Below are 25,882 nucleotides of genomic sequence, written 5' to 3'. Positions count from 1 at the left end.
TTATTGGAGTTGGAAACTGTGAATCAAAGGTAATTTTAAGAAATGGAATGAAATTTTTAAGAAAAGTTCTTTTCTTTGAAACAATTCTTGGATAGTGCTGTGAATTTTTAAAATGTAAATATTCGTCAGAACCTGTCAGTGTTTTCTAAAGCAGGGAAACTGAGGAAAAAAATAATTAAGTTTCTTTTAAAGCTACTTTGTTTGCTAATAACAGCTGGCTGTTCAGTTTGATAGTATGCTGCTACTCAACTGTTTTGCTAGATAAAAAATGTTCTTTCTCTCCAAATAGGATGTTAAGTTGAAAACATCCTCTAGGAATTATACCTTCCAAGTTCCTTAGAGATGGTTCTATCCAGGAAAATATTAATCCAAAAGCTGCATAGTGGAGTTCTTTGTTTCTTTTTATAGTTTATGCTCTGGAAAAGCTAGAAATTAAGTAATGTATTTAACTGAAGTCAGCAATGGAAACTAAAGCAAACTTCTGAAGGTGACTTTTAAATTTAAATGGCCAGTGTGGAAAGAATCTGACATAAATGTTGTAATATTACTTTGAATTTTTGAAACAGACAGTAAATTTTAAACATATTTAAATTCTGTGCCATGTGCATTTGATGTTTAAGGGTAAACAAAATGATACATAATTATATCTGAGTAAATTTTAAAGTAAAATAATGTCTTCTCCCTTCAACACCCCCACCCCCAAAAAAATTCCAAGGCAAACTTTCCATTGAAGTTTTTTTTTTTCTTCTTTTTGTTTGTCTTTTTATTTTTAAGATTACTGCAGGTAGTTATTATGTCAGCTTTTTTTATTCAAAGACTAATATAATTTTCTCCAGTTTGTTTCATTCCTTGGTACACCGACACATTTAAGCTTGTCCTCTCTTTAAAAACACAAGAAATAAAGAGTCTTATTGTAAGTCCAGATTTCATTTTGCTAGTTTCCCATCATGTCCTCTTTTCAGGTTTGCTAGCATATCTGCTAAATGTTGCTTTTTCTTCTATACTCTTTTATTGGGATTTACAGGTTGATCAGGCTTCACAAACATGAAAAATCTTTGTTTAAAAATTTTGAGGAGATGTATCATGATACTGATTTGGATTTGTCAGTACTGATTGATTTCTTTCTCTGAATGATCATGTGCTGTTTACTTATATATATATAGTTATACATTGGCTAGTACTTTAACAATCACAATTTTTTTCTGAATACATTGCTAGTTCATAAAGATTATTCTTGATTATAAAATCTTTGTATTTTTGTCTGCTTTTTTTTTAGAAAAAAAATGGCTTGATTTTTTTTTTTTAGACATTCTTTTCCTTTTGGCTGTGCTAATGATTATTTATGCTTTCTAGCATATGGTCTTTGTATTAAGGCAGGCATGTTGCCCACCTGGTCTTTGTCCCTTTTTTTTTTTTTTTTCCTTCTTTTGCAAAAACCTGATTATCAAGTCTGTGTTGCAATTTTTAATACCTGTATTGAAAGTTAAGATGCATGGAAATACGTTCCCTAGAACTCAGAAGGTTGGTGTCATGTTAGGAATTGACTGTGATATTTTGTGGGATCTCTTTCATTTATGAATTTATAGAGAGGGTTTTTTTTGGCTAATGCATTTAGAGCTTTTGTAGGCTGCAGATTGTTTGGGGAAGGTCCTCGTAGCCATAACCTAATGATGTGGGAGGGGCACATGGTCCACTGGAACTGTATTGAATCACAGAATCATTTAAGTGGGAAAAGACCTCTAAGATCATTGAGTCCAACCATTAATGCAGCACTGCCAGGCCCACCACTAAACCCTGTCCTAAGTGCCACATTTACATGTGTAGTAAATACCTGCAGGGATGGTGGTTCCACCAGTTCCCTGCACAGCCTGTTCCAATACATGACAACACTTTCAGTGAAAAAAAAAAAAAAAAATTGCCTAATACCCAATCTAAACCTTCTCTGGTGCAACTTGAGGCTATTTCTTCTTGTACTATCACTTGTTACTTGGAAGAAGAGACTCACCGCCACCTCATTGCAACCTCCTTTCACATAGTTGTAGAGAGCATGGCATGGTTGGACTCCAAACAGTAATTCGTGGAGGAAGTAAATCATATGCACGAAGCTCTGCCCTACTTCCATTGGATTGCTGCTTGTAGTGCAGAAAAACTAGTTAAACATTGAATAAAAAAAGTTTTTTCTAGACTGGTCAGAGGTACTGTCTTCAGGCCTGTGATGCCATTGTATATAAAAGTGCCTGTTGCAGTGCAGAAGCAACTCACTGTCATTGTGCAGAAACTGGACACCAGCCATGGCAGGCTAGTATGCTGTTAAAAGTGAGCTGTCACCCAAATGGTTGTGAGGGTACGTGCTGCAGCTCATCACGCTATTCAGCTGCAGAGTGTCAGCATGGATGAGGTGTGTGATGAGGCAATCCTGAGCAGCTCTGGCATTTACTCACTGCAACTATTTTCAACTCCTGCTGTTGTGGCCAGCAGTGGTACCTGCTGTAGTACGCTGTTTTGCTGGAGGCCTCCTTCTTTTACTCTTGATGCTGTACCAGATAACTTGGACCATGTGGAAATTCAGAGTGTGTTCTTACCCTCTGTAGAACATCACTAAAGTGTGTATCTGGTGTTTTTGTGCAAACTGTGAACCTAGTTTCAAAGTGGTGAGGATTCCACACGTACTTAGTCCTGCTGCCTGCGTTGCTTTGAATGGGTGACAGGCTGCTAGTGCCTCTGTGTTGGGGGATGTAATGCTGAGACGCAGCAGGGATTTCTGCATCCACCTTGGCTTGCTTTGAATTGTGTCTGTTTTTAAAACCAGACCATAGGTGAATAAACTGTGAAAGCTATTTTGTATCTGCAGTGATGTGTCTTTTGTTGACCAGAGTTTGATTTTCATGCTTGAGTATCAGTGGAAATGTAATGAGTGGTTAATATGAGGCTATAGGATGCCTTTTGTACAGATTTGTTGTTTCCAAAACAGTTTTAGTTCTTCTAACTAAACTTCTCTCCTTTTTGCATTGGGAAAGCAAGAAGTGTGGAAGTGTATAAAGCTTATAAACATGTACGGAAGAGTTTCAGAATCATTTACTCTAAGGTGAATGAGGAAAAAGTGAGGCCTAGTCCAAGATAAAGCCTGTGAAATACAGTAAATGGCTATGTTTTTGTGTGTGTGTTCACCTAAACAACTCCAAGCATCTCTTCAACAGTTGTGATGCCAGTGTATGTCTTGTTTCCCTGTTTTCTTCTCCATTTCGTATAGCATTGGGTAGTGAAACAATGTAATTTACCCCAGCAAGATATAGATGGGTCTAAGTGAATCACCTGCATTTTTTTTCTCTTGATCACTGATAAATGGAGTAGATGGAGAAACAAGGCTTAAAGGTTTGAGCTAATCACATGTCAGAAATCAGTACTGTGGGAAGCACGTGTGTATTTATGCCTGTGCAGTGGTATCAGTTGCCAGCATGTGGCCCACAACATTGCAGAGGAATGTGTTCAAATGTCAGAGCTGGGTGGGATTTTGAGAAGCTTGCCTGGTGCTCCTTTTCATAGTCTTTCTTTCCATAAATCTTTTATAGTCCTTTCTTTTCTTCCATGCAGTTGCACCCTGAATTGAGTACCCTGGTTCCCTATCATTTTTCTATATGATCTCTGGCTGTTCCTGTGTCCTCAGACACCAAGATGGTATGGATAACCTTTCAGACCTCAAAGTGCCTGTGAATAAGGAAAGTTAATTTGTTGCTTTATAAATGATTGAATTAATGGCTTCATTACTTCTTTCTCACTAGGCCACAATGTTATATGCCCTTCTGTCTCAGCAAACTGGAGAGATCAGCTAAATGTTTAGCAAGACAGTAATTGATAACATTATGGTAATTTTTCCTCTGCTAATGGGCACTTAAAATTTATTTTCATTTTTATAACTTGAAAATGGTATCTGCCTGCCTGCCAGTAATATGATGTTAAAGAGGGGTATAATTCAGAGGCTTTTCAAAAAGTCCAAGTTTATTTTTTTTTTTTTTCAATTTCTTTAGTTTTAACATGGACATGATAGTTTTGGATTTCTCTGAATAATAAGCTAGTGATGACCAGGCCAGTGGTGAACTACTTCTGTTTGGGCAGAAAAGGGAATTGTGCATGCTCAACAGGACTTTGTTGTAGCAGGGTGATGGCAATCAAAGGCATATACCTCATGTATACTGGGTCTTCTGCTGTGAGACTGTTAAATTCAGACCTCAAGACTCACACTTGTTGTTAATAATGCAATATTTAAGGAATAACTACTGGGTATGAACAAACAGGATATAAACAATTCAGTGCCCTAAATCACTTCCTCCATTTCTTAATTATTTTACAATTTCAGTTTCTCAGAGGACTAGATTAAAGGAAAGAAGAAGAAGAAAAAAAAAATGCTTACATTTCAGATCTGCTGTCTTAAAGGGAAGAACTTCTGTGCATGCATTTGTCCAAAAGCTGGAAAAGGAGTTACCATTTTGGAGATACTTACACTGAGCTATTTTTTGATAGCAAACATCCTGCACATGGAAAAGTATGTGAAACTACATTTAGCATGAAGCCATGTAAACTGTAAAATCTTACAGGCTCCTAATTTCAAGACGGAGAGGGTTAAATTATAGATTCTAATAGTATCTATAAATACTTTATCACTCTCTGAAATCTTTCTGTTTGCCTGTGTTCCTTATGTCTTTGTAAGTTCTTTCCTTTCTACTATCCCAGTCCTCTCTGTTCTTCAGAATGCACTAATTCTTTTTACATGTGCTAATAATATGAGCACATTGCCTTAGGCCTCAAATTTACAACCCAGTAATTTCAAGATCTCATTGAAGGTTTACCCTTCTTTATTTTAAATGTTCCCATGGACTTAGTTGCGCAAGGTTACTTCAAAATGCTTTTTCTCTGCTTCCCTTGAGACTCTCTTTACCCAATATAATATTGGCCCTGTTCCTGTTAACAACACTTAACTGTTTTTAGCATGAATGAAACTTATATGTGAGATAAATGTTTAAAGGCTTTCAAATTTTATTCAGATCTGAATTTTCTCTATGTTGAATTTAACCCCCCATATTTATTTTAAATTTCTGTGTACTAGCTTTGGGATTTTTTTTTTTTTTCAATACTTAGTGCCTGACTCTCCCTTCTGCTATACTTTTTTATGATTTTAAATTCCTGTTGCAAAATGATCTACACAGAATCAGATTTATTTTTCGGTTCTGTGCCTGACATGGGAAGCAGGGGAGAGAGGAGGTTGAGTAGATGAGAGCAAAGGACAGCTTATGCTGAAATGAGATTTGGCTTCATTGTGGAACAAGTTATGCTTGATGATGTTCACAGTCTTTTTTATTTTTACAAGACTGATATCACACTTTTTGCATTTCTATTTTATGTTTTTCTGGGACAACTTAAGGGCTTTCTGTTGATGAATTGGAATGACAATTTTTTCTTGAAAAAATAACAGGCAGCAAAAATGTTATCGTTCTTCAGAGAAGTGTGTTCCATCAGCATATATCTCCCTAGTTCTTCCCAAATATGCTGTTGAATTCCTGCCTAAGCAAAACTCTGGCTCTGATTTGGGGGTTCAAATGAAAGTTAAATATATGTAATGTAAATGTGTTTCTTGAAGCTACTGTGGACTCCCGCTATAAAAACTAAGAGTATCTAATTTTAAGTCTGCAAGTAAAATCTTTAAGTCTTCAAAGCTTTTAAATATCAGAAACTGTTTAAAGCACAATCTCCAGAAAATATTTCTGATGTAAACAATTTAACTGGTGATGTGAAAGTTCACAGGAGTCGCTGTGGCCCCTAGCTTCAAGGGCATCTTGAAACCAAAAGCCCAGGTCTGTCCAAACCCATTTAGCTGCAAGCGTGTGCCAAGCAGTGAAGCAAAGTGATTGTTGAGTCTGATGACCCCAGGATGGCTCTGCCTTCAAGCCTGCACCTGACTACTCTACTTGGCCAAGCAGCTACTGTGGGTCATGGTTTGCTCCGTAGTGATCAGGTGATGGTCTGATCCTTTTCAGTTGGTCCCCAGTCCTAACTGAAAGATGTATTCTGCAAGAGCAAATGGCATTTGTAGATCTCCTTTGTTTGTCACCATCAGAGCAGGCAGCTGAGCTATAGCTGACCTGTGTTCTGCCATGCTGTATTTCTGGAGCCATTTCTCAGGACTTACTGGGTCTTATCTCTGGCTTGCTGCTACAGGGAGTGTGAATTCATACTGAGTCTTTCAACTTTAACAGGTTTTGAGTCAGGGCTGTGAAGTATCTCATTGTCTTAGAATTTCCTCATTTGCACCACACTGGACTTTATTCAGAGGTTACTGCTTAATGACAATTGGAAGTAAAAGCAGCAATGCTAAGTCTAGTCTGTTGCTATAAAGGTCATTGAAAGACTGTAATAGCAAAGGATGGATATATATATATATTTGGTGGTGTATACGGGTAATTTTCATTAGCACTGAAATAGTGTGTTCAGAGAGATATGGCAAAAACAGTATAAACAGAAAAACAATCAAATGGGATATGGATGTCATGCACCATTCCCTTCCAAAGTACAGCATCTTTGTGGTTTAACTGCAATGCTCTTTGAAAGAACGAGTACCAGTGCAAAGATCATTCGAGATTAGCTCTATAAAAGTGTATTACCATAAAAGGGATCATCCATGTCACAGAGAAGCAGTCTCAGAAATAATCCAAGAGAGTAAATTTGAATACTTACCTCATTTTTATCTTGACAAAATGTTTTTACCTTTTGAACCCGATATTTGTTTATTCTGCCTGCATGCTCCTATCTTCTAGGGTTTTGATAAACCTCCAGCATGGGAGACTGAGAAATTAATGTGTTTCACTTCATCTTCTCCCTGAGGTCACAAGGGAGGGAACAATAACAGTCCTAGGCAGAAATGAATTTCATTAAAAGGAACCTAGTTAACCTATTGCAAGTTATTATTTCTAATATCTACCTTGGTGTGATTTCATGAATTTTGCATGTGTGTGCTGTTTGAAATAGAGGTGGAGGATTGATAAAATATAAAATACTAGTACTATTAGTACTTATTTAAGACAGAATAAAACTTACTGTGGGGGAAGGGACTGGAAATGAAAATAGAATGGTGCCCCAGATTTTCTCCTATGACTGTGTTATTGGGTATTTGCTTGCCCTAGGTGAGAGTTCATAAAAAGGTGGAAGGACAGAGAATGTGTCTATGTGCATATAAGATTACTAGAAAGAGTATTTGACTGGTGACTGACTGCCTTTATGTCCATTTATATTCACATTGCTTTGTTAGCCAATTTTTACCCACTCAGGAGTGGAAACAGATTTTCTTTCCTATTAAATTTCCAGAAATATGACAAAAGTTTATTGAAAATGATAGTTTTCCTATTTTATCTACTGTAGAAGTTTTCTCCTTTTGTTGACAAGCATAAGCTCAATTTGCAGCTAAGTTCTATTCAGCAATACTTAAAGTAGTTTTGCTGCTGTGCCTGGTGCTTATTGTTAATTAATGCTTTTCCCTTCTGTGTAAAAAAAAACCTCACACTAAATGGCATTTTTTTGATATGCAACTGAACTTTGTTCTTTGCCTGTGCAAAATGTGAAATACGATGCCAGTCTTCACTTGAACGCTGCACTGTGATCTGCAGAAATTGCAAAACTTAATTACTTTTACATTTTGGTTTGTTTTTAATATTCACCAAAATATGCCACAGCACATAAAATCTGATGTAGAATTTGGTTTGAAGGGCTCAAAATAGTGCACAGGTGCTGCTTGCACAACATGCAGTGTATTTAAAGTCAGATCTGTTGTAAGTGATACTTTTATAAACCAGAACCTTTGAAAAGTAGAATTGTCTTTAAAACAACCACATGGCTGTACCTAATAAACTGTGGTAGGGCTCATACTTTTATTAGCTAATGAAACATTTGCTGTTTTGACAGAAATGCTTTTGGAATGAACACAGATGCACACACCTGAATTTACAACAAAATTCATTCTGTATTTTTGCCATGTTGAAAGGAGGCACATCTGGGAGTGGGTGGGAGAATGTGAAAAGCAGCTTTTCCAATTGCTTAAAAAGAAGCTTGAAGTTTATTTTTTGAGTGAAGTGGTTAGTTTCGGAGGGAGCACAGCAAGTTCTGAGCTAGACAGGTTTTCCCATTGGTTTACTGAGACTGAAAGAGACACTGATTTATAGGAAGCGTGTCTTGCAAGTTCCAGTTCTTGGCTTTCCCTAGATACAAGTGTCATAACATGCACTTCTTACTAAATAAGACCACCATCTGCAAACATCCCCCTGTGGACTTCCTTAGGCATCCTACAGAAAAATGTACTTTTGGGTACATCTTCCCTGAAAATAAAGCTTTATCTCTAGAAGCATCACTTAATCATTTTGCTAAAAACCTCCATGTTCTTTGCAAAATTCATGAAATAGAAAACAAAATCTGAATAAACGATAACCTGCTGAGCCACTTACATTCACTGTTGTAAATGAAGCTCTAACTTTGTTTTTTATCTCCAACAGACAAACAACAGAAAGGTGAATTTGCCTTAGAGGGCTACACCATCAGAATGAATAATAGCCTTCGGAAGGATGCAAAGAAAGATTGTTGTTTTGAAATCTCTGCTCCAGATAAGCGCATTTATCAGGTTGGACTTTTTTATGTTGACTTGAAATTTAATTGACAAAGCTGTTACAATTCCAGTTACTGAATTAACATTTCAGTGAAACAACTGTCACTGATATCTTACTGAAAAAAGGAAAACCTTGCTTGCATATATTGTATTTTCATATATTAGGAAAAAAAATCTGATTAAACGTATGTATGTACATATTCAAATATTATCTTTTTGGTCAAGAGCGAGGAAATCTATCATCTTTATCTTTTGGTCATTTCAATATTAGCATTTTAATATCTATTGTATAGTGTAGTCTCTGTGATTTCTCTGATGAATTAAATAGTAAAAAAAAAGTTAAAATATGTATCAGTGTTAAATACATATTGTATTGGTCATGGCTTTTCAAGGAAAACCTACAAAAAGGCACATATCAGTTGTGCAATTCAGAGATCTATCAGCCAGACATCAATATGGAATGTAAGTTTAATAAGTTTTAAATATCTGAGATTGCGGTTGAAAGCCAGTTAATTAAGCTGTCAGGTAGTGTGTTGGAGTCTGACAAGAACATTTTTAAGAAAACTGTACCCAGCAGTCTAAAGAAATTCATGGGTGTCTTCTAATTGTCAAGGGCAAATTTTGTTCATCAGTTCTGGCTTTGACATTGATGAAGAGAAGCAGCTTTTTTCTGCACAGCTGCCAGCTGCTGATCAGAGTTTCAAATCCATCATCCTCTCCTTCAATTACGTAAATTTGTCAAAATTAGCTGTACATTATAAGAAGCATCCTTGCAAGAAAAGTACCAGAAGACATGAAAAGAATTGCTAATGGTTTCTGGAGGAAGTGACGGGACTGTTACATTCCCTCTTTTTTATTGCTAATGAAATTGTAGTTGTGTTTTTGACATTACTGCTAGTAATTATTAATAAGCATTTAATAGTTTACAGCTGCCACTCCCAAAGAAGCAGAGGAATGGGTACAGCAAGTCAAATTTGTAATTCAAGGTAAGCCAGCCAGTAGAGCAATTGCCTTTATTGCCAATACTGCTTACTGACGGTAGTTCTGTCCATTTACTTACCTGTCATGTTAGTACCTGTAGGATTCCCACATGTCCAAGTTTTGATTAGCAAGTCCTAGTTTGCAATTGTATTACCGCTTTTATATGACTTTTCTCTTTCTTCAAGATTTTTGCTTTTCTCCCAGAATACTATTTAGCTTGAAAGTTCTCCTTTATACAAGCTCCTTCATAAAAACTCTTTCTTACTCCTTGAACAGATGTAAAAAAATAAGCAGAATGTACTGGAAGGAGCAGGTCATGGAAGAATTGTTTTCGTTTTGTGTAATTTTCTGCTTAGGCATTCTTTTCCACTAAATGTTAACTTTTTAAACCACTGTTACCTAGATACAGGCTCTAACACTATTCCTGAGGAAGAGGAATATGATGATGTTGGACAAGCGAACAGTGAACCGATAGATGATAGCATTTATGAAGAAGTTAAAGGTATTGTTGCATTCTTTCTAACTGTGTGACTTGCGATCATTTTGTCTTCTCTACTTCTAGTTTGATAACTCTCAGTGGCTTAAAGGAAGTGAGTAAAGTAGCATGATGAACAAGATACTTTTAGATTTCAGATTTTGCTGTGACAGTGAAAAAAGAATGTCTTCAGTTCTGAGTGAGAACAGTTTTCTTTAACAGGGGCATCAAAATAGCACAGAATGTGTAAAAGTGAACTCGAGACCTTCAGCTCATTAACATTTTCTGGTATGCAATTTTTTTAAATTAAAAAAATGAAAAGCCTTACAGCTTTTTCCAGCAATATGCCCATTATTTTTTTTCTTCATTCATTTTGGCACTTGTATTAAGCAGAAGTTCTCTGTTGTTCCAAATGTTACCAGCTTCTGCCTAATACATGGTGTTACAATCCTGCAAGAAAGCAATATGTTTGTTTGAAAAGACTCTGGAAAAGAGCTGTAAAGAAAGCAACATGAGTGTTGACACTGTTCTGTTTCATGTTTTCCAGCATGGCTATGATGATACAGAACTTTTTACTGTGGACTTTCCAATGTGGTTGAATGATTATGGCTCTAAATGTTCAACTGTATCTGTCAGATGGTAAAACAAAACAAAAAGAGCTTGGCAAAAGTTCTTGGTTATAGACATTCAAGTACTAGGAGAAAGGTTGCTTTATTAAATCTTTATTAAATTTTAGGAAGTTGTGAAAAAAATCAGTTTTCCAGTTATCATTAGTTAGCAAGTGATACTTTGAAGTGATATGACAATTAATAATCACTTTGTATGAAATACCCCCTGCTGTTTGGAGCAGTGCAATTATCAGCAATAATCTGAGAGGATAAAATTTGTTGTTTCATGTGATGCTGGCTAACTTTCTGCATCTATTAGGTAAAATTTCCTGACCACTGGATAAAAAGAACATTTTACACTTTGTCTTGATTTTCAATTTAAGGTCATTTCAGTGAATAAAGGGTGAAAAAAACCAAGTGTCTAGTGAAAATGAATATCATAAAAGTATAAGATATAAAATGATATATCTTTAGGAGCTGTCTTTTTGGTTGTTCCATATCTTTGAATTGTACCTAGATTACTTCAACACAGAATGCATATTCTGCTGAAATGGCATGCAGGGTGTCATGCATGCTGAAAAACTCTCTGCAGTGAGTATAAAAACTACATTACTGGGCTTAATCGTATAGCTACAATATACATCCAAACCGTATTACAGTGCTTTTTGGATGCTGAGGTTCTTACAGAAAGTGGTTTTGTATGCTTGCTTATGCTTTTGTTAAAGAAGGTCTACATATATCCTGGGATAAATTACTCTTTTTCTGAGCTTCAGTTACCTTACCTGTTCATTTGAATGTCAGATAGTAAGTAGATCTGGAGCAGTAATACATAAAATACTGGGAGAAGGGCATTGGTTAATACAGACTTTGAGTTCTTTGCTTTGAGCTCTGTCTTCTGTGAATTGCTGCCTTGGTGTGATTCTGTAGGAATTTAGAGTATTTTCACTTACATCCCATTTTTATGACAGTTTTCTCATTTTTTCATGACAGTTTTCTGACCTTTTTTTCAGCTGTTATCTCCTAATGTGGCTAATAAACCTGAAATGTAACAACATCACAAAGAAGAAGTAGTTCAAGATATTTAGTTTCAGTTTTTAGTTAAATCAATTTATTTCCCTGTGATCTTGGAGTGTGCTTAATTTTCATGTTATCAAGTAGAGATTATCTTCCTTTATCTCGTGCTTTTTCCATCTCATCTATTTGAATTGTGAACTTCTCGGGAAAGACCATTTTACCTTTTACAGTGGAGCTTTTAGTTTTGACTCCAATGTGCTGACATAATTAAGTAAAAATAAAGCATAAGTTTGCAACAGATTTTAGGTGATTATTTAGTCCTTTTATCTTCCATAAATGTGGTTTAACAATCATATGCTTAAATGGAATTACAAACTTGTGGCTCTGAGGCCTTAGAGCAGTCCTTTTCTTCTTAATCCATATCATATTGAAACGTGTTAGATGAAATGCTGGTTGACAAACCTCACAGGAGTAGGCCTTATTTGTTTCTTGTGTAGCTGTTCATCTAAACTTGATGGTAAAAGAGTGCACTCCAGTTTGGTTTGTCTCCTTTAATTAGACCTGATTGGTTGCATTTAATTACAGTTGGCTGTCCTTTCTGTTTTCCCAGGTAAGTGAATTACGCTTTCTTCCTTTCATGGTCAAAGGGTGGAGCATCATTATCCCTGCTGTTACCTGGCATAATAATATAGAACAAATAAGAAATCTGGAACGCCTGTTAAGAGAACAGAAAAAAATTATTTGTACAGCTGCAAAGCTATGCTAAGCTCTGGAATGCAGAAGGCAAACATGCTAGATCCTTGTGAAGAGGGACAAGAAATTAATCTCCACTTTCTTTTTCTCCTCAAAGCATATTTGTGTTATAGGAGTCTAATCCTCTGTTTTCACAGATCCACTAGCTTTATAAATATTGAATTTCAGGTGCACAGCTCATTGTATTGTGTTATCATTTATTTGGTTATAATTTGCATTTTCTCAAGTAAGTAAAATTTTGCATTTCTGTGGTTTTCCAGTGGTTTTTACGCCAGCATTTCAGAAGGAAATGAAGCCAGTTCAATTGATAATATTTGGTTTGCTATTTGAAGAAAGAGTTTTTGGATTAAACAAAGCATATTGAAAGTTTTGCATGGTTTTGAAAATTGGGAAATTTTGAGAACTGTGACAGTAATCAAGACTGACACCGTATTCTCTAGCTATCTCATTGCTTAGCTATTTTTTTTCCTCCTTTTTTTTCCTGCTTGTGGCAGGAGACAGTGTAGATGAATTTTCCAGGCAGAAGCTGGATAGGTTCAAACCAGTGTCCAGAATGCCAAGAGACTATTAGCCTAAAGCATAGATTTCAGTGGTATACACTATGTACTGTCTGCTGGCAGGTTGATAGTTGGGAGGGGTAAAAAGAGATGTAGGAAATTTAATCTTTTGATCTGTTAAATCACTTTCTTCTTTAATAACCCATACAAATTCATATTTACCATAAAAGGATAATTTTCATGGTTCTCAGTATTAGTCAGTGTTTTACTGTGGTTATTCAGGTAAAGTAAAAAAAAAATCATAACTTTCAAAGAATTCCCAACTTGTAAAACTTCCCTTGGAAGATTCTTCAGGAAAAGAAATCTTTACACTGTCTTCAGCAAACTAGGCTTTAGTCTTTTTGGTTTTTAATAAAATCATGGAGGAAAACTTGGCTAAGCAAAATGAAAAAACTTGTTAGTAAAGGACCATTTTTCTTAATTAGCTATTTATTTTCTACCTTAGTCACTATATATAATTTTGCAGTCCACAGCTGAATGTTACAAGCTGTAACATAGCTTCTGAAACTGTAGTAATAAATAATTCTGTGTCCTGGGTGGAGCTAAGTTGATGCATAGAGTTTCTAGCTTTGTGGTATTTTAAACAATGGAGTTGTCATTGTCATAAAACAGAACATGTGCCAGCTTTAAAGTTGTTCCCGTCTGTTACAGCCCTTGAAGACAGAATTTTTTTATTAACTTGAGGTTTCAGTGACATAGTTTTAAGGTCCTTCAGTATTGTCTTCTGTGGTTTCACATCTGTGTGAAGCACATACCCAAAACAGCAATGCCAACTACTGCCTGCCCTCTTAATCCTGTCTTCAAACTCAGCTTTAGTTTGTGTGCCGTCTACCACATTCTGGCCCAGTAGGAAAAAAGAGGTGTTAATCTAAGCTAACATCTTAATTTCCAATTTTGTGTTGGCTTTTTTCTTTTGTTCTCTTTCTCCTCACAAACTTTCATTATAGCAGTACTTTCCATGGTATTCAGTATAATTTCCATTAAAATGTTTCTAAAGATAAGTTTTGATTCTTATTTTGGTGGTGCCTATTTGCTGCATGGAGGTAAAACTCCCTTACAGAGTCCTTACAGAACAAATAAGGTTGGAAATCCTGAAGCAATGTAATGTGAAACAAGACTGGCATTGGGGCTTTATGTCATCTCTTCTTAGCCTGTCTATAACACAGAGAACTTTCAGGTGAAAAAGAAGAAAAGATGGTGAAACTCAGTGCTGTGGTGATCTCCAGCTAATACAACTTACATCAGTTCTTAATTTTCAGTAAATTAAATTCGAGGATTGATTCAGTCTCTAATTGGGCACAGGATGATGGCAATGGAAACCTGGTGTTTGTCTTTTGATTCCTGTTATTAATCCTCTGCCAAACTGTTTGGTCAAACCCAGGTTTCTGGGAAATAATTCTGTTTTGCAGCGTAGTTGGAAGCTTAGGTAGGGAAACTCTGTAAATGAGGCAAAACTCAGGGAAAGGTAAGAAATGTCTTAACTTTCATGCAGTGAGAAGTGTGCTGTGCAAAGAAACACTTCAATTTGTTTACTTATTTTAAACAAAGCATTTTGAATAGTTAAAAAATTATAATGATGTTGTTTCAGAACATTTCTGACATTGAATATGAAGGTAGAGAATGAATATCCTGTTTCTTTCTTATGGTTGTCTCTTTAAGCAGCTTTCATGATTTGTTTTTTTCTTACAGTATACTGCTGCAGTTAGGCAGCATAACAATACCATCTTCATCCTTTCTTCTTGCTGGACTGCTACAGTCTTGAAGAATCAACTTCTTTTACGATGTGGTACTCTTTTGATGAGCACGAGGGTGAGGGAGGGTAAAGAACATGTTCTCTGATTTACCTCTTCTTGGAAAGAAAGAAGTAATGATTATGTAGTGGAGTTTGAGTGTAAGTTTCATCTGTCAGTCATGAACACTCATGGCATATATTTGTTTTCTCAAGATATAATGCCATATATATTGACTTCTTGATGCTAGAAGTAAAGATTTCACAGCACTGTGTTAATGAAAATTCTTTTTAGGACACCTTTGCTTCTTATAGCACAGTCAGGGTATGTGGGCCAGAACGCAGCATTTGGTGCCAAGCAGTCCCAGGTGTGCATTACAGCTGTAAAATCAGTTCCTAAAACCAGTAGGCTTAAAGAAAGAAACTGTTAATTGGTCCTTGCAAACCAGAGGACCAGGTTTAAGTCAGCAGAGACATGGGTGATTATGGAGTCTGAGATGTTACCTGTGATCATTGCTGCTAAGTCATTATATTATATATCTTGGCATATAGTCCAAATTCCTCGCAGTGTTTATTGCTTGCCTTCAGTAATTACAGAATTCTTTAGTTCTTGTCCAGAAGTTGTATATAATGTGGATGTGCTATCATATTTTTTTTCCACAGACAGAATTCTAAGTGCTTTTAATTAGCAAATTATTTCAAAGTATAAAATATAAGTAGGATCAGGACTAATTGAAGTTGAAAAGTTGTGTGTAAGATCAGCATTTTTGAGGACAGTACTAAAGATACGTTTTCAAAGTAATTTCTGAAAGTTTTTTGAATAATTTCCATGAAAGCACCTTTCAGAGTCAAGAACACAGCAATGGACTTTTTTCCTTTTAAAACAGTGCGGATTCTACACTTTTTTTTTCCAAAAATTGAATCTCAGAGTTCTTAAGAAGTATTTTTCACTTGATTAGCCATTATATTATTGTATAAATGGAGTATTTTTGCACATACTATCTTGCTGATAGGTAGAGTACCAGAATAAGGACAAGGGGGTGCTACACGGTTCTTACTCAGCTGTAATTCAAAAGCGATTAAAGTAATACAAGAGCAGTGAAAAGCAGATGTGAAATACATTTTAGTGTAGAGAGTAATAAAGGAAGAAATTTATTTTTTAGGTCCAAGACGTGTTGTTTTGTTGTCTTGATCACTGGGATTTGGAATCTGCTAAGTGTCAGACATGGAAATGATTGAAAACAATCTCTTTTAACTGGATATTGTTGAATCCGAGCAGCTTTGATGAAATGGAGCCATGTTGGAATTCTGTCACTCTGAGTTTTGAGGAAATACTCTTATGGGATTTATATATGCCTTGAAGTTATCCTTCAGCTAGTACTAAATGCTCGCAGAGAAATGAGTTATGAACCCAGACAAATATTTAAAGACATTGCATCCACAAGGTGGTTAGGAACTTGATACCTGGACCTCAGCTTTTGTCTGCAACAAGAGCTTGGGCATTATCCTCAATTACTGTAATTCTACATCTAAAGAGGGAGCCCTTCTTTCCATTGATGTTGGGTGTCAGTGATGGAAGAGGAGGTAAGAGAATCTGGTGTAGCTGAAAAGAATGAGATGTCCATTGAGTGGGAAGTGGCAGGTCTTTGTGAGGAAAAATAAGGTTCACAGGCTCTTCTGCATTTCTTTTAAAGTGAATATAAAGTGACCGTCTGTGAACAACAGGTGGCCCATAGCTGTCAGAAAGCCTACTGTCCATGGTGCAATTCACCCCTGCTCCCTCATCACACACACGTCTGCAAAAGTGAGGAGGCCAGTAAAAGTGGAACAATAACGGAGTATTCATATTTAGTCTCATTTGCATGTGAGAGGTTTATTGATTGCTTAGACTCAGACTGGTTTTTCCCACTGATGCATACTCTTAAAATAATGTTCTTTATTTATATTTTATTCAGTGATATACCTCTGCTGCAGAAAATTTGGTCAGTTGTGAGATTCAAAGCAGTCAATTACAGTATCTACAATAAATGGAAAGTATGTGCTATTACAGATAGCTATTTGTTCTCTCTTGGAACTGCATGAGAAACTTCATCATTTCAGGCTACATAGATTTCAGAGTTTACAGGTGGAGAAAATAGAAGTGATTTTCCTGATGTTGTGGTCAACTGTTAGAATACATCAAAGGAGTTCACATGGGAAAGACTGTGTTTATCAAAGCCTCACGTTAGCAAATGCCGGATTTTATTTATGTATTTCAGACTTTAAAAGAGAAGTACCCTAAAACCAAAGTACAATCAAACCAAAAACCCAAACCAAACCAAAGCCAACAAAAAATACACCATTAAATTAACTATTGTCTAGTGGCATTTTAAAACTGACTTGCTTAAAATTAGAAGGCATATTAAAAAATGGAAGTATTTTCAGTAATACTTTTCTATGTTTAAAGAACTCCTTCAAAAGCTAATTAGCTCACAGCTTATTGAAATGAATTTACTTATGGAAAGAAGATGTTTTATTGAAGGTACTGGTCAGTAATTTTTATTCTGTTTTCAGTGTACTAACATTAAACAACGACTCTATTGATTTGTAAAACCAGTTTGATGTGAACAGAATATGACAGAAACTGTTTGTTATTAAGAGATAGAATCCCCTCTCAGAAAAACGTGTCATCCTGGCAAGAAAAAAGTCACAGAAAGTAATTTTATTTGTATCATAGTTTTTTCAGTGTTGACTCTGTTTCTGGCAGCTGGCTTCATGTCAAATGTGAACAAAGCTTTGTTATGCGTGCATGTCTTCAATGGATTGTGGGCCCAAAGTATTTTCTTTTGAAAGCAAAGTTTTCTATGGTGGCACTGTTTTTATTTAATTAAGAAACAGTGGAATACACTTTATGCAAGCATTCAGAGAAAATGTCTTGTTATGTGGGATAGTTTATTAAGCATAAATTTGAGGAGTTGCTGCAGTTTAGTAATTTCGAAGTAAAACATCAGTTTCATTATGTATATTTATGAAAATAGAAAGAAGTATTGGGTCTTTTCTACTGCTTGGGTATAAATGTGATAAATACTATATAGATAGATCAAAGAACCTTAATTTTTTGAATTTGTGATGAATGACTGCATATCAGGCTATTAAAACCATTAGATAGAGTTTTTTGAGAAACGAGCAACCAGAGGTTATATGGTGCCTCAGGCTATCACTTCTCAACTTTTCTGGTTTCCACAAGGTAGCTATTAAAGAACCATAATTTGTACAACAGAATTCTCAAATAAGATCCAGCAAGGTGGGCTCTAAAGGCTGAATTAATCATTCTGTTACTGTAGATACAAATATCTGATTTGAATTTTTCAGCCTTAAGAAATGCATCAGCATAAATCCTTCTGTAAATTTTTTTTCCTTTCAGTTTGCTACTCACTTTTCTTCCCACTCTCCTCAAAATGGAGGAATTAACCTAAGAAAATGCTACCAATTAACCAGAGCTTCGTGAATTTTTGTGGCTGTATGCATGTATATCTGATTTGTTTGTGTGCTGCAGTGTACTGTGTTTGCAATAGATGTCATGTTTAGTTTACACGTATACAAAGCAGGTAACACAGGAAAAGGCTGCTTGTTTCCTTGTCTTGGCTGCTGCTCCCTGGGCTGGGTACAACTTTTTGAAAGAAACAGGATGGTTTCTCCTAGGAAAGGAAAATGGTCAGCAGAGTCCAGCTCCTGGACCACACAGTGGACCAGGCAGAGAAGGCAAGATGTCTCAGTCTGCTGAGGCAACAAAGGGATACTCCAGGGAAGTGCAGGGTGCAGGCCGACAGATAAGCTTCAGCAGCAAAGGGGAGAATCTTTTCTTAAGAAGTTGGAAGAGACTGAGGAAAGTTTTTTGGCAAGTCAGTGAGATTTGTGTTGGATGGCAACATAGGAGGACAGTCTTCTTATCCAGAAAGGGGGTGGTTGTCACAGTGGATATTTTGTTCCAGTCCTTTTTTTGAAGTCTTAACTTTTCCTAATGGATCTTATTTGCCTCCACCTAAAAACTCTGTGTTTTAATAAAAACTAGTTTAGGATCTCTAGAACTTAGAATATCCTTAAAGAAGATGTTCCAATACTTCCATCTTTGGGTTGTGGAAGCACTCTGTCTTAGCAGTCTGTAACAATTATTCTGTCCTTGAATCTTAACATAGCACTGGGGATTAGAGGAAGGAATTGCATTTTCAATAGGAAGCATTATCTACCAGAAGGCCTGTGGATCCTAGCATGAGGGTCATGCTTCCATTGTCCTAAAATATACTAACTGAATTTATCTTGTTTGCATACCCCTCTCAAATTTTACTTCTTTAAAAGTTAAGAATATTGGGAAGAAATACTTTGCTCTGAGGATGGTGAGGCACCAGAACAGGTTGTCCAGAGAAGTTGTAGATGCCACACATTGCTGGAAGTGTGTTAGGGTGCGTTGTGTGCAGCTTTGAGGAGCCTGATCCAGTGGAAGCTGTCCTGGCTCCTGGCATGGGTGTTGGAATGAGATGATCTTAGAGGTTACTCCCAACCCAAATGATTGTATGATTCTCTGATAAGAAGTGACACATTTCTATCAGTAGATGTTGAACAGCAATTTCAGGTAATTCAGTAAACAAAAGTTCAAGACGGATATGATTTTGTTATCACTTCCATACAGGTCATAAAATCTAGTTCCTGAATGAACTGCCTATCTGAGACATACAAGTAGTGCTCTTACAGTGCAGCTGTGACTGTGTTGTGTCTCTGGCAGTCCGAAAGCACCGTCTCGGAGTGAATTCTAGTAGTGTGGTACTCCAGAAGCCATGGGTTCTTTTGAGATACAACTGCATGCCAATCCCACACTGACCTGGGGAGCTGCCTGGGGAGAAGTTGTCATCTCCTGCATATGAATTATTGCCATATCCCAGTGTCCTACTTCTTCCCTCTGAGGTGCATTCTGATTTGTGGTGCACAGGGCTAGTAAGATCTGACATCCAGAGTGGCGGCTCCCAGCATAGGAGATTGAAGAATGGGATCGTTTTTGTAGAGATTAATATGGCACTGTTATCCAAAATGTGGTACATGTAAACAGTCTGCATTGCAACTATAATTTTCTGCATATTTCTGATTTAACCTGATACTAGTGAATCATAGCAATAACATTTTCACTTTATTTCATCATTTTAGCTGGAGAAAGGATTTAGCATAGTTGACATAATTTCATTTAATGGCCTGGGACATAAACAGTGCAAAGTAGCAGTAGTGTGAGTTTGCTGTTTTTAATGAAAATACCCAAAGGGTGAAAACTGCTGAATTTTTTTTTTTTTTTGCCAGTGTGCAGATCAACACAGGGAGTGCAAAAATGTCCTGGTATAACATTTTTAAAGGAATTACAAGAGAAGCATCTGGGAGCCAGACTTTACTTGTGGAAACATGCCAACAACTGTATTGTGTTTCATTTCACTGACATGAGCTCTGCTTTGCTTTTTGTCCCTTTTTTGAGTAAGCTCAGGAATCATACTATAAATTTGAATACATTAACCTTGCAGATTATTATAGGATATTATGTGGTTTAAGCAAGATGCTTTATGAATTGTATGTATGTAAATTTTATGTCAAGTCCCATTTGTCACAATTAAGAATATGTAGTTTTCAGAAATGGGTTTTAAATTTAAGACTTGCTGCTGATCAATGATTATGAGAAACTTTACTTGACATTTACAGACTTTTTCTATCATATAAATTTAAGCTTGAGAAATATAACTGCTGTACATGGTTGTCAAATAACACTGTACTACAGAGTTATACAGTATAGATTAGTTAATTGAATATTTGATTGCTAAATGTATTTACATTGGGAACTATTTATATTTTCTATGTAGATTTTAATAGCCACCACATTTATTTTGGCAAAACATTTCAATAATAAAGTTTATAAAATGTCATGTTGAACACTTAAATTATTTACATAGCTAAGAGCTATTACAGGTTGAGAGAACAAACAAATTTATTTTAGCTACAGTGAATTCATATAAATCTTTATTATGTTTAAAAGAATATTCTTATGTACATGCCACACGTATTTATGCCAGCAATCTCTAGCACAGATTCCTATGAACCTACAATAGAACCATGGAATAAACTTAAAATTGTTTTTTTGTCCCTTTGAGAAACTAATTTGCATTCTGCCCAATAATTGCAACTATTTTTTTGCTAGAGTGACAGGGAACAGAGAAGGAAGCAAGGAAGATTTTTTGTTAATCAACCAAATAATTAGATGAGCATGTAGAAACATTAAAACCCAAAAGCTTTTCCCCTATGTTGTTGAGACCTATTAAGAGTAGCATTATAAAATGTTTTATTCTTTCTTTAAATGTTTAAGAATGGATTTATGTAGGATGCCTGTTGCCTCAATTTGGTATGCCAAAATTGAGGCCTTAGGAGCAATTTTAGAAGTAGAGCCAAAATTGTGCTTTTGTTGAAATTTAACATGAAACTTTATCTTCAGAGATCCTTCAGTTCAGGTGTGGAAGTAAAAAAAAAGTAAACAAAAAAGGAAAGGTAGGGTTTGCTTACAAAAAGGTAAAGATAAGGTTTAAAAAAGTATCTAGTAAAGCTTAAGGAATTTGTACTTAGCTGGATTTTGAAGTCACTTAGGAAATTTTCGCCTTCTTTGATAGCCCATCAAACAATTTTTTGATTTCTGAGTTTAATATATTCTGACCAGTTCACTCAACATATAGGATTAGACAAATACTTGATTTCTGACAAAAAAATCCCTGAAATAGTGACTTCATTTGTAAATAAAGACAAAGTGTCTGTGAATATGAAAATGGGAAATCAATGAATGAGTTTCTGGAAGTGGGTCTCTATAATTTCTTTTATTCTTCATTATTATTGTGTGCATATCCACAAGGAACTTGCTTGTGATGACCTTTATCTTTTCTCATGAGAAGAATTACTATTAGCAGGTCTTTCTTCATGAGAAAATAAAAAGGTCAGTGCAAAACCCATCTCTTATTTCTATGCAGTGCATATTGCACTTGGGCATATTTATATTGAATTTTATTAATAATAATTAGATAATTTTGTCAAATAAATGTTAATATCCCAAAATTAGGCATTCTAAGTGGTCTTCCCAGGTAGGTACTCCTGCTTTTTCTGCCTTTTTTCTATCTCCTCTCTTCCAAAGCTTGCTGTTGGTGTAACTGAGATTTAACATGCTTCTCTTTCTCCTAGTTCTGTCAGATTAGCAATTTTTTTCCTACTCTAACTTTGAATTGATAAACTCTTAATTCTTTTGCATCTATGTTACCCCCCACCCAAAAAAAAAAAAAAAAAAAAAAAAAAAAAAAAAAGGAATGTAGAGTATGTAAAAAGATTGAGAAGATTGTGTTTAGTTTGGTTTAATTTGGTTTTAATCAGAAATTTTAGATTATTTGTTGTTTGGAAGACTAGTGCAAGGAAGTGGCCAACTAAGTTGAATTGAGCTGTCACTCAAAACATGACTGAAGATTGCTTATTTGCAAGGAGAGCTCCAAGCAGGAAGCTGAGTTCATGAAATCTTAATATATTCATAACTAGAACTGGGAATTGCCTGCATCTCTGTGGATTTTTCAGTTGTCCCAGTGAATGAATATATTCTGTTTGCTCATTCAGGTGACTGAGAATATCTTTCCTCCCACTTTGACAGCTTTTTCTTAAAATATGAAGGGCTTGCTTGTGAAGCCCTGGAAACAGCTACTTTCATGCTAACACCTTCTGTGTTTGGTAAATGTACAAAATTGTGGGGTCTGAAGGGGATATTGGCTGTGACTACAGAATGGGGCAAAGGCAGGCAAGCAAAGTTACTGGAATATTTAGTACTGGGGAAAGAAAAAGAAGGAGAAAAGGTGTTAACATATATTCAGGTCTCAGCTAGTAGAAAAGATAAGTAAAGCAAAGCATTCTCCTAGATTTAATGAAAATTAGTAAAAGGCTGCACAGTAGAATGAGAAGATCCACTTTGCAGCAACTGTGGATGACCTTGCCAAAAATGTTTGGGAATATTTGGTTTTTTGTGTGTGTGTTAGAGTAGCTGCTTTTCCTCCAGTGATGTGTTCTTTGATCACTTGTTGCTTTTTTTTTTCCCAGTAAAATAGTGAGAGGCCAAAAAATATCTTCCAGCTTTTAAAAACGTGATTTTTTAAAATCCATTGTGCTACTATAGTTCATGTGGATTGCTATGTGTGTGGTAATATAAGAGAAATGTGGTGTCTTTTTTTCACAAATGTATTTAGAAAGAGATACTCTTTTTTTCCCCTCGAACAGTTCTCCAAATGTACTTATTTCTCTGTGCTACTTCTCTCTGTTATTCTTCTTCATAGCAACAGTCATAAGATCCAAATATTATTCTGTTCAACACTAGAGAATCACAGCCATAAAGTGTGTTTGCTATTTGTCCTTAGTGGGACCGGGAATTTTTTGGTTTACTTTACTCTTTGGTTTAGCAAATGCTGTAACTCCGAAATACTTTTCTTAGGAAGGGGATGTTGTATATGCTTTTTGGTTTTGGTTAAGCCAGAGCATTGCATATGCTAAGATTCACTAGGTGGTGCCACAGAAAGGTTGTTTTGAGAGAGTTTTTTCCTTCTGAAAATGTCTAAGTGATATTCCAGTACTCCCGTGTGACTTTTTCTCCTCCTCTTGCAGCAATAATCCTGGGTTAATTTACAACAAAATCTACCGTCCTTTTCTGTGAGGATGATGAGGTAACTTTCCCAAGGTCTTCTCAATAGGAGGCAGTGCTTCACTTTTAGCTGAGCTGGCTGGTTTAGTTATTCAGATTGCTTAGACAACTGGGAGTAACAGTGGTGCACAGCAGCACCTTTTAAAGATAAAAGGAGAGCAACTGAAGGGAAAAAACATGCAGGATTTCTCAAGGAGTACAGGAAACCTCACATCTGGAGACTTGGCAAGATCTGGACGAAACTGAATAATTTGAGCTAATCCTGTTCTAGAAAGTCATTAGCTTCAGCTGTGTCATACATGAGCTATTAAAATGCACAGGCCCTATTAAACTGCTGCTGAACAGTTTAGTGTGGAGCACCAAAAGAGGCCAAATGCCGTTTCCTAGAAACCTGATATAACTTTCTGAGTTAGAACTGGGTGTTAAGAGTGAGCAATTTCTACAGATCCCATCTCTCCCAAAATTATTTTGTTATTCTAGTCTTTTCAGTTTGTAAAGCCAGTGCTACTTATTCAAGGCCATTGAGAAGTCAGGGCGTTGTTAATATTAATAGCAGACTTCTGTTACTGTCTACTGGTTGGGAAGAGTGGTGTATATATTTAACCTTACTTTAGAATTTAGATAATGTTTTTTTTCAAAGATCTGGTTAAAATTTGTGCAAAAGTGTTAGTTGGGGGTCCCATCCAGTTTAGATGGTGGTATATTTGAATGAAACTTTTTGTTTCCATCTTGGAATCAGACTTGGATCACATGTGTTGGGAGAAATTTGGGATCACACGTGTTGGGAGTAATTTGCCTAGGAATAGGCATGGGTTGTTGTCAACTAAAACTGAAGCATCTCAGTATGCATATTATTTTTCTTTAAGATGTATATTTATATTGTTCATAACCCAGAGATCTCTTTCTGTCTTCTTTTGGAATACAATTCTGTACTGCCCGTTTCCCATCATATTTCTGAGCACAATGATGACCATTTAGTCAGATGCAACTTCTATTTCTGCTGACATAAATTGATCTCATCTTGTCTGCAATCCCAGTGTTTAGCCTGTGTTTGGGTGATCTGTTTCTATCATTCTGCTTGCGTTGTGGAAATTGGTTCTTTTTACACTCAAGTTTGCCATATAGGAATATAACTTTTTTTGTTTGAGCTGTTGGGTGGTAACTAGCTGACCCATAGAAGTAGCAATAAAATGTCCTCTCTTCTGTCATGGTAAGAAATTCTCACATTTATAATCTCTTCTCTAGCAGCCAACTTGTTTTCCACTTTTCTCACTGTGCTGGAGGCATTTTCCTTCTCAAATCATGGACTATTGTACAGTCAGGTGGAGCTTTAGTAAAACAAGAATCTGTCTCCCCCTCTCTGCTGCCTCCAAGAACTCACACCATGGCTAGACAATAGCGCCTACAGCAGCCTTTCCCAAACTGTTCTGTTGTTTACAGAGTACACTGGGCTGCTAATGGGAATACAGGGTGAGATGAAATGTCAAGAAGCTATGTGTAAATCTTCCAGTAAACTGCCATGTCCCAGAGGAACTGGGGAAAAGGGACAGATCTTTGGGAATATTGGATGATTATCATAGTTGGAGTTTTGCTAATTGCATTTGAAGATCTCTTTGTACAGAGAGATCTCTCTCACGTATAATGGGTGGATCTGGAGTCTAAAAGAAGATACCAGAAGTGAAAATCCCTGCCATTATAAATACACACACCAAGGCAAGTAAGCCTACTAGATTTTCTATGAAGCTGCTTAGGCTAAAACGAAGGGTTTAGGTGAAGTGTACAGGCCTGTACAGGTGAGAATGCTGCAGAGGACCCCATCCCCAAGGCTGGGGAACACTGACCTCAGGTAAGGCAATTTGCTTGTCCTGTATAAAACAGGGCATTAATACGTATTCCTTTGACCCAGATGGTCACTTGCCCTCACCACAAATGCTAGCAGAAGATGTCAGTTTGGCCAAATTATATAAAAAAATCTTCTTCTTAAATTTTGTGCATTTATTGCTGCTTCTCTGGAAATATTAAATGTTTCTCTCAACAAATAATCTTGTTTTCAAAAAAGCTAATTCTTGCTAATTAAAAAAAAATGTAGCTAGGTTGATTTATGTTCCTTATTAGAGTAATAATCCATTTGTGGGGTGAATCAATTCACACAACTGTAAATTTTGGAGAGAAAAGGTCTTGACTCTTTCCCATGGTAAGCATTTATTTGGGTTTGAAAGTTCTTGTTTGCATTTGTGTGGAGTCATTATTTGGCAGCAAAAAAGCAGTGTGGAGGAGTAATACTCTTGGTGTTAACATGCCATTATTTCTTTTACTTTTTCTTGGGCAGAACAGTGTAGACCTGTGATATTCAGCATCAGCAGAGTCCATGTACACACCTGTTTTTTTGCATGCATCTGTCCTCCCTG

The 25,882-nt window shown here is 36.1% G+C and overlaps 1 protein-coding gene across 1 annotated transcript in view; it reads left to right on the top strand.

Moving 5' to 3' along the window:
* The window catches only part of SKAP2 (src kinase associated phosphoprotein 2), a 119,302-nt gene that overhangs the window by 70,049 nt on the left and 23,371 nt on the right, over window positions 1–25,882 (top strand). The window contains exons 7-9 of the mRNA XM_053957474.1: window positions 8,532–8,656; window positions 9,564–9,627; window positions 10,026–10,124. Coding sequence (XP_053813449.1) covers window positions 8,532–8,656; window positions 9,564–9,627; window positions 10,026–10,124 — 288 coding nt within the window. The remainder of the gene's footprint in view (window positions 1–8,531; window positions 8,657–9,563; window positions 9,628–10,025; window positions 10,125–25,882) is intronic.

The sequence above is a fragment of the Vidua chalybeata genome, chromosome 1 (genome assembly GCF_026979565.1).
Source record: "Vidua chalybeata isolate OUT-0048 chromosome 1, bVidCha1 merged haplotype, whole genome shotgun sequence".
Lineage (NCBI taxonomy): Eukaryota > Metazoa > Chordata > Aves > Passeriformes > Viduidae > Vidua > Vidua chalybeata.
The sequence above is the reverse complement of the archived record's forward strand: the minus strand, read 5'-3'. Positions and strand labels throughout refer to the sequence as shown.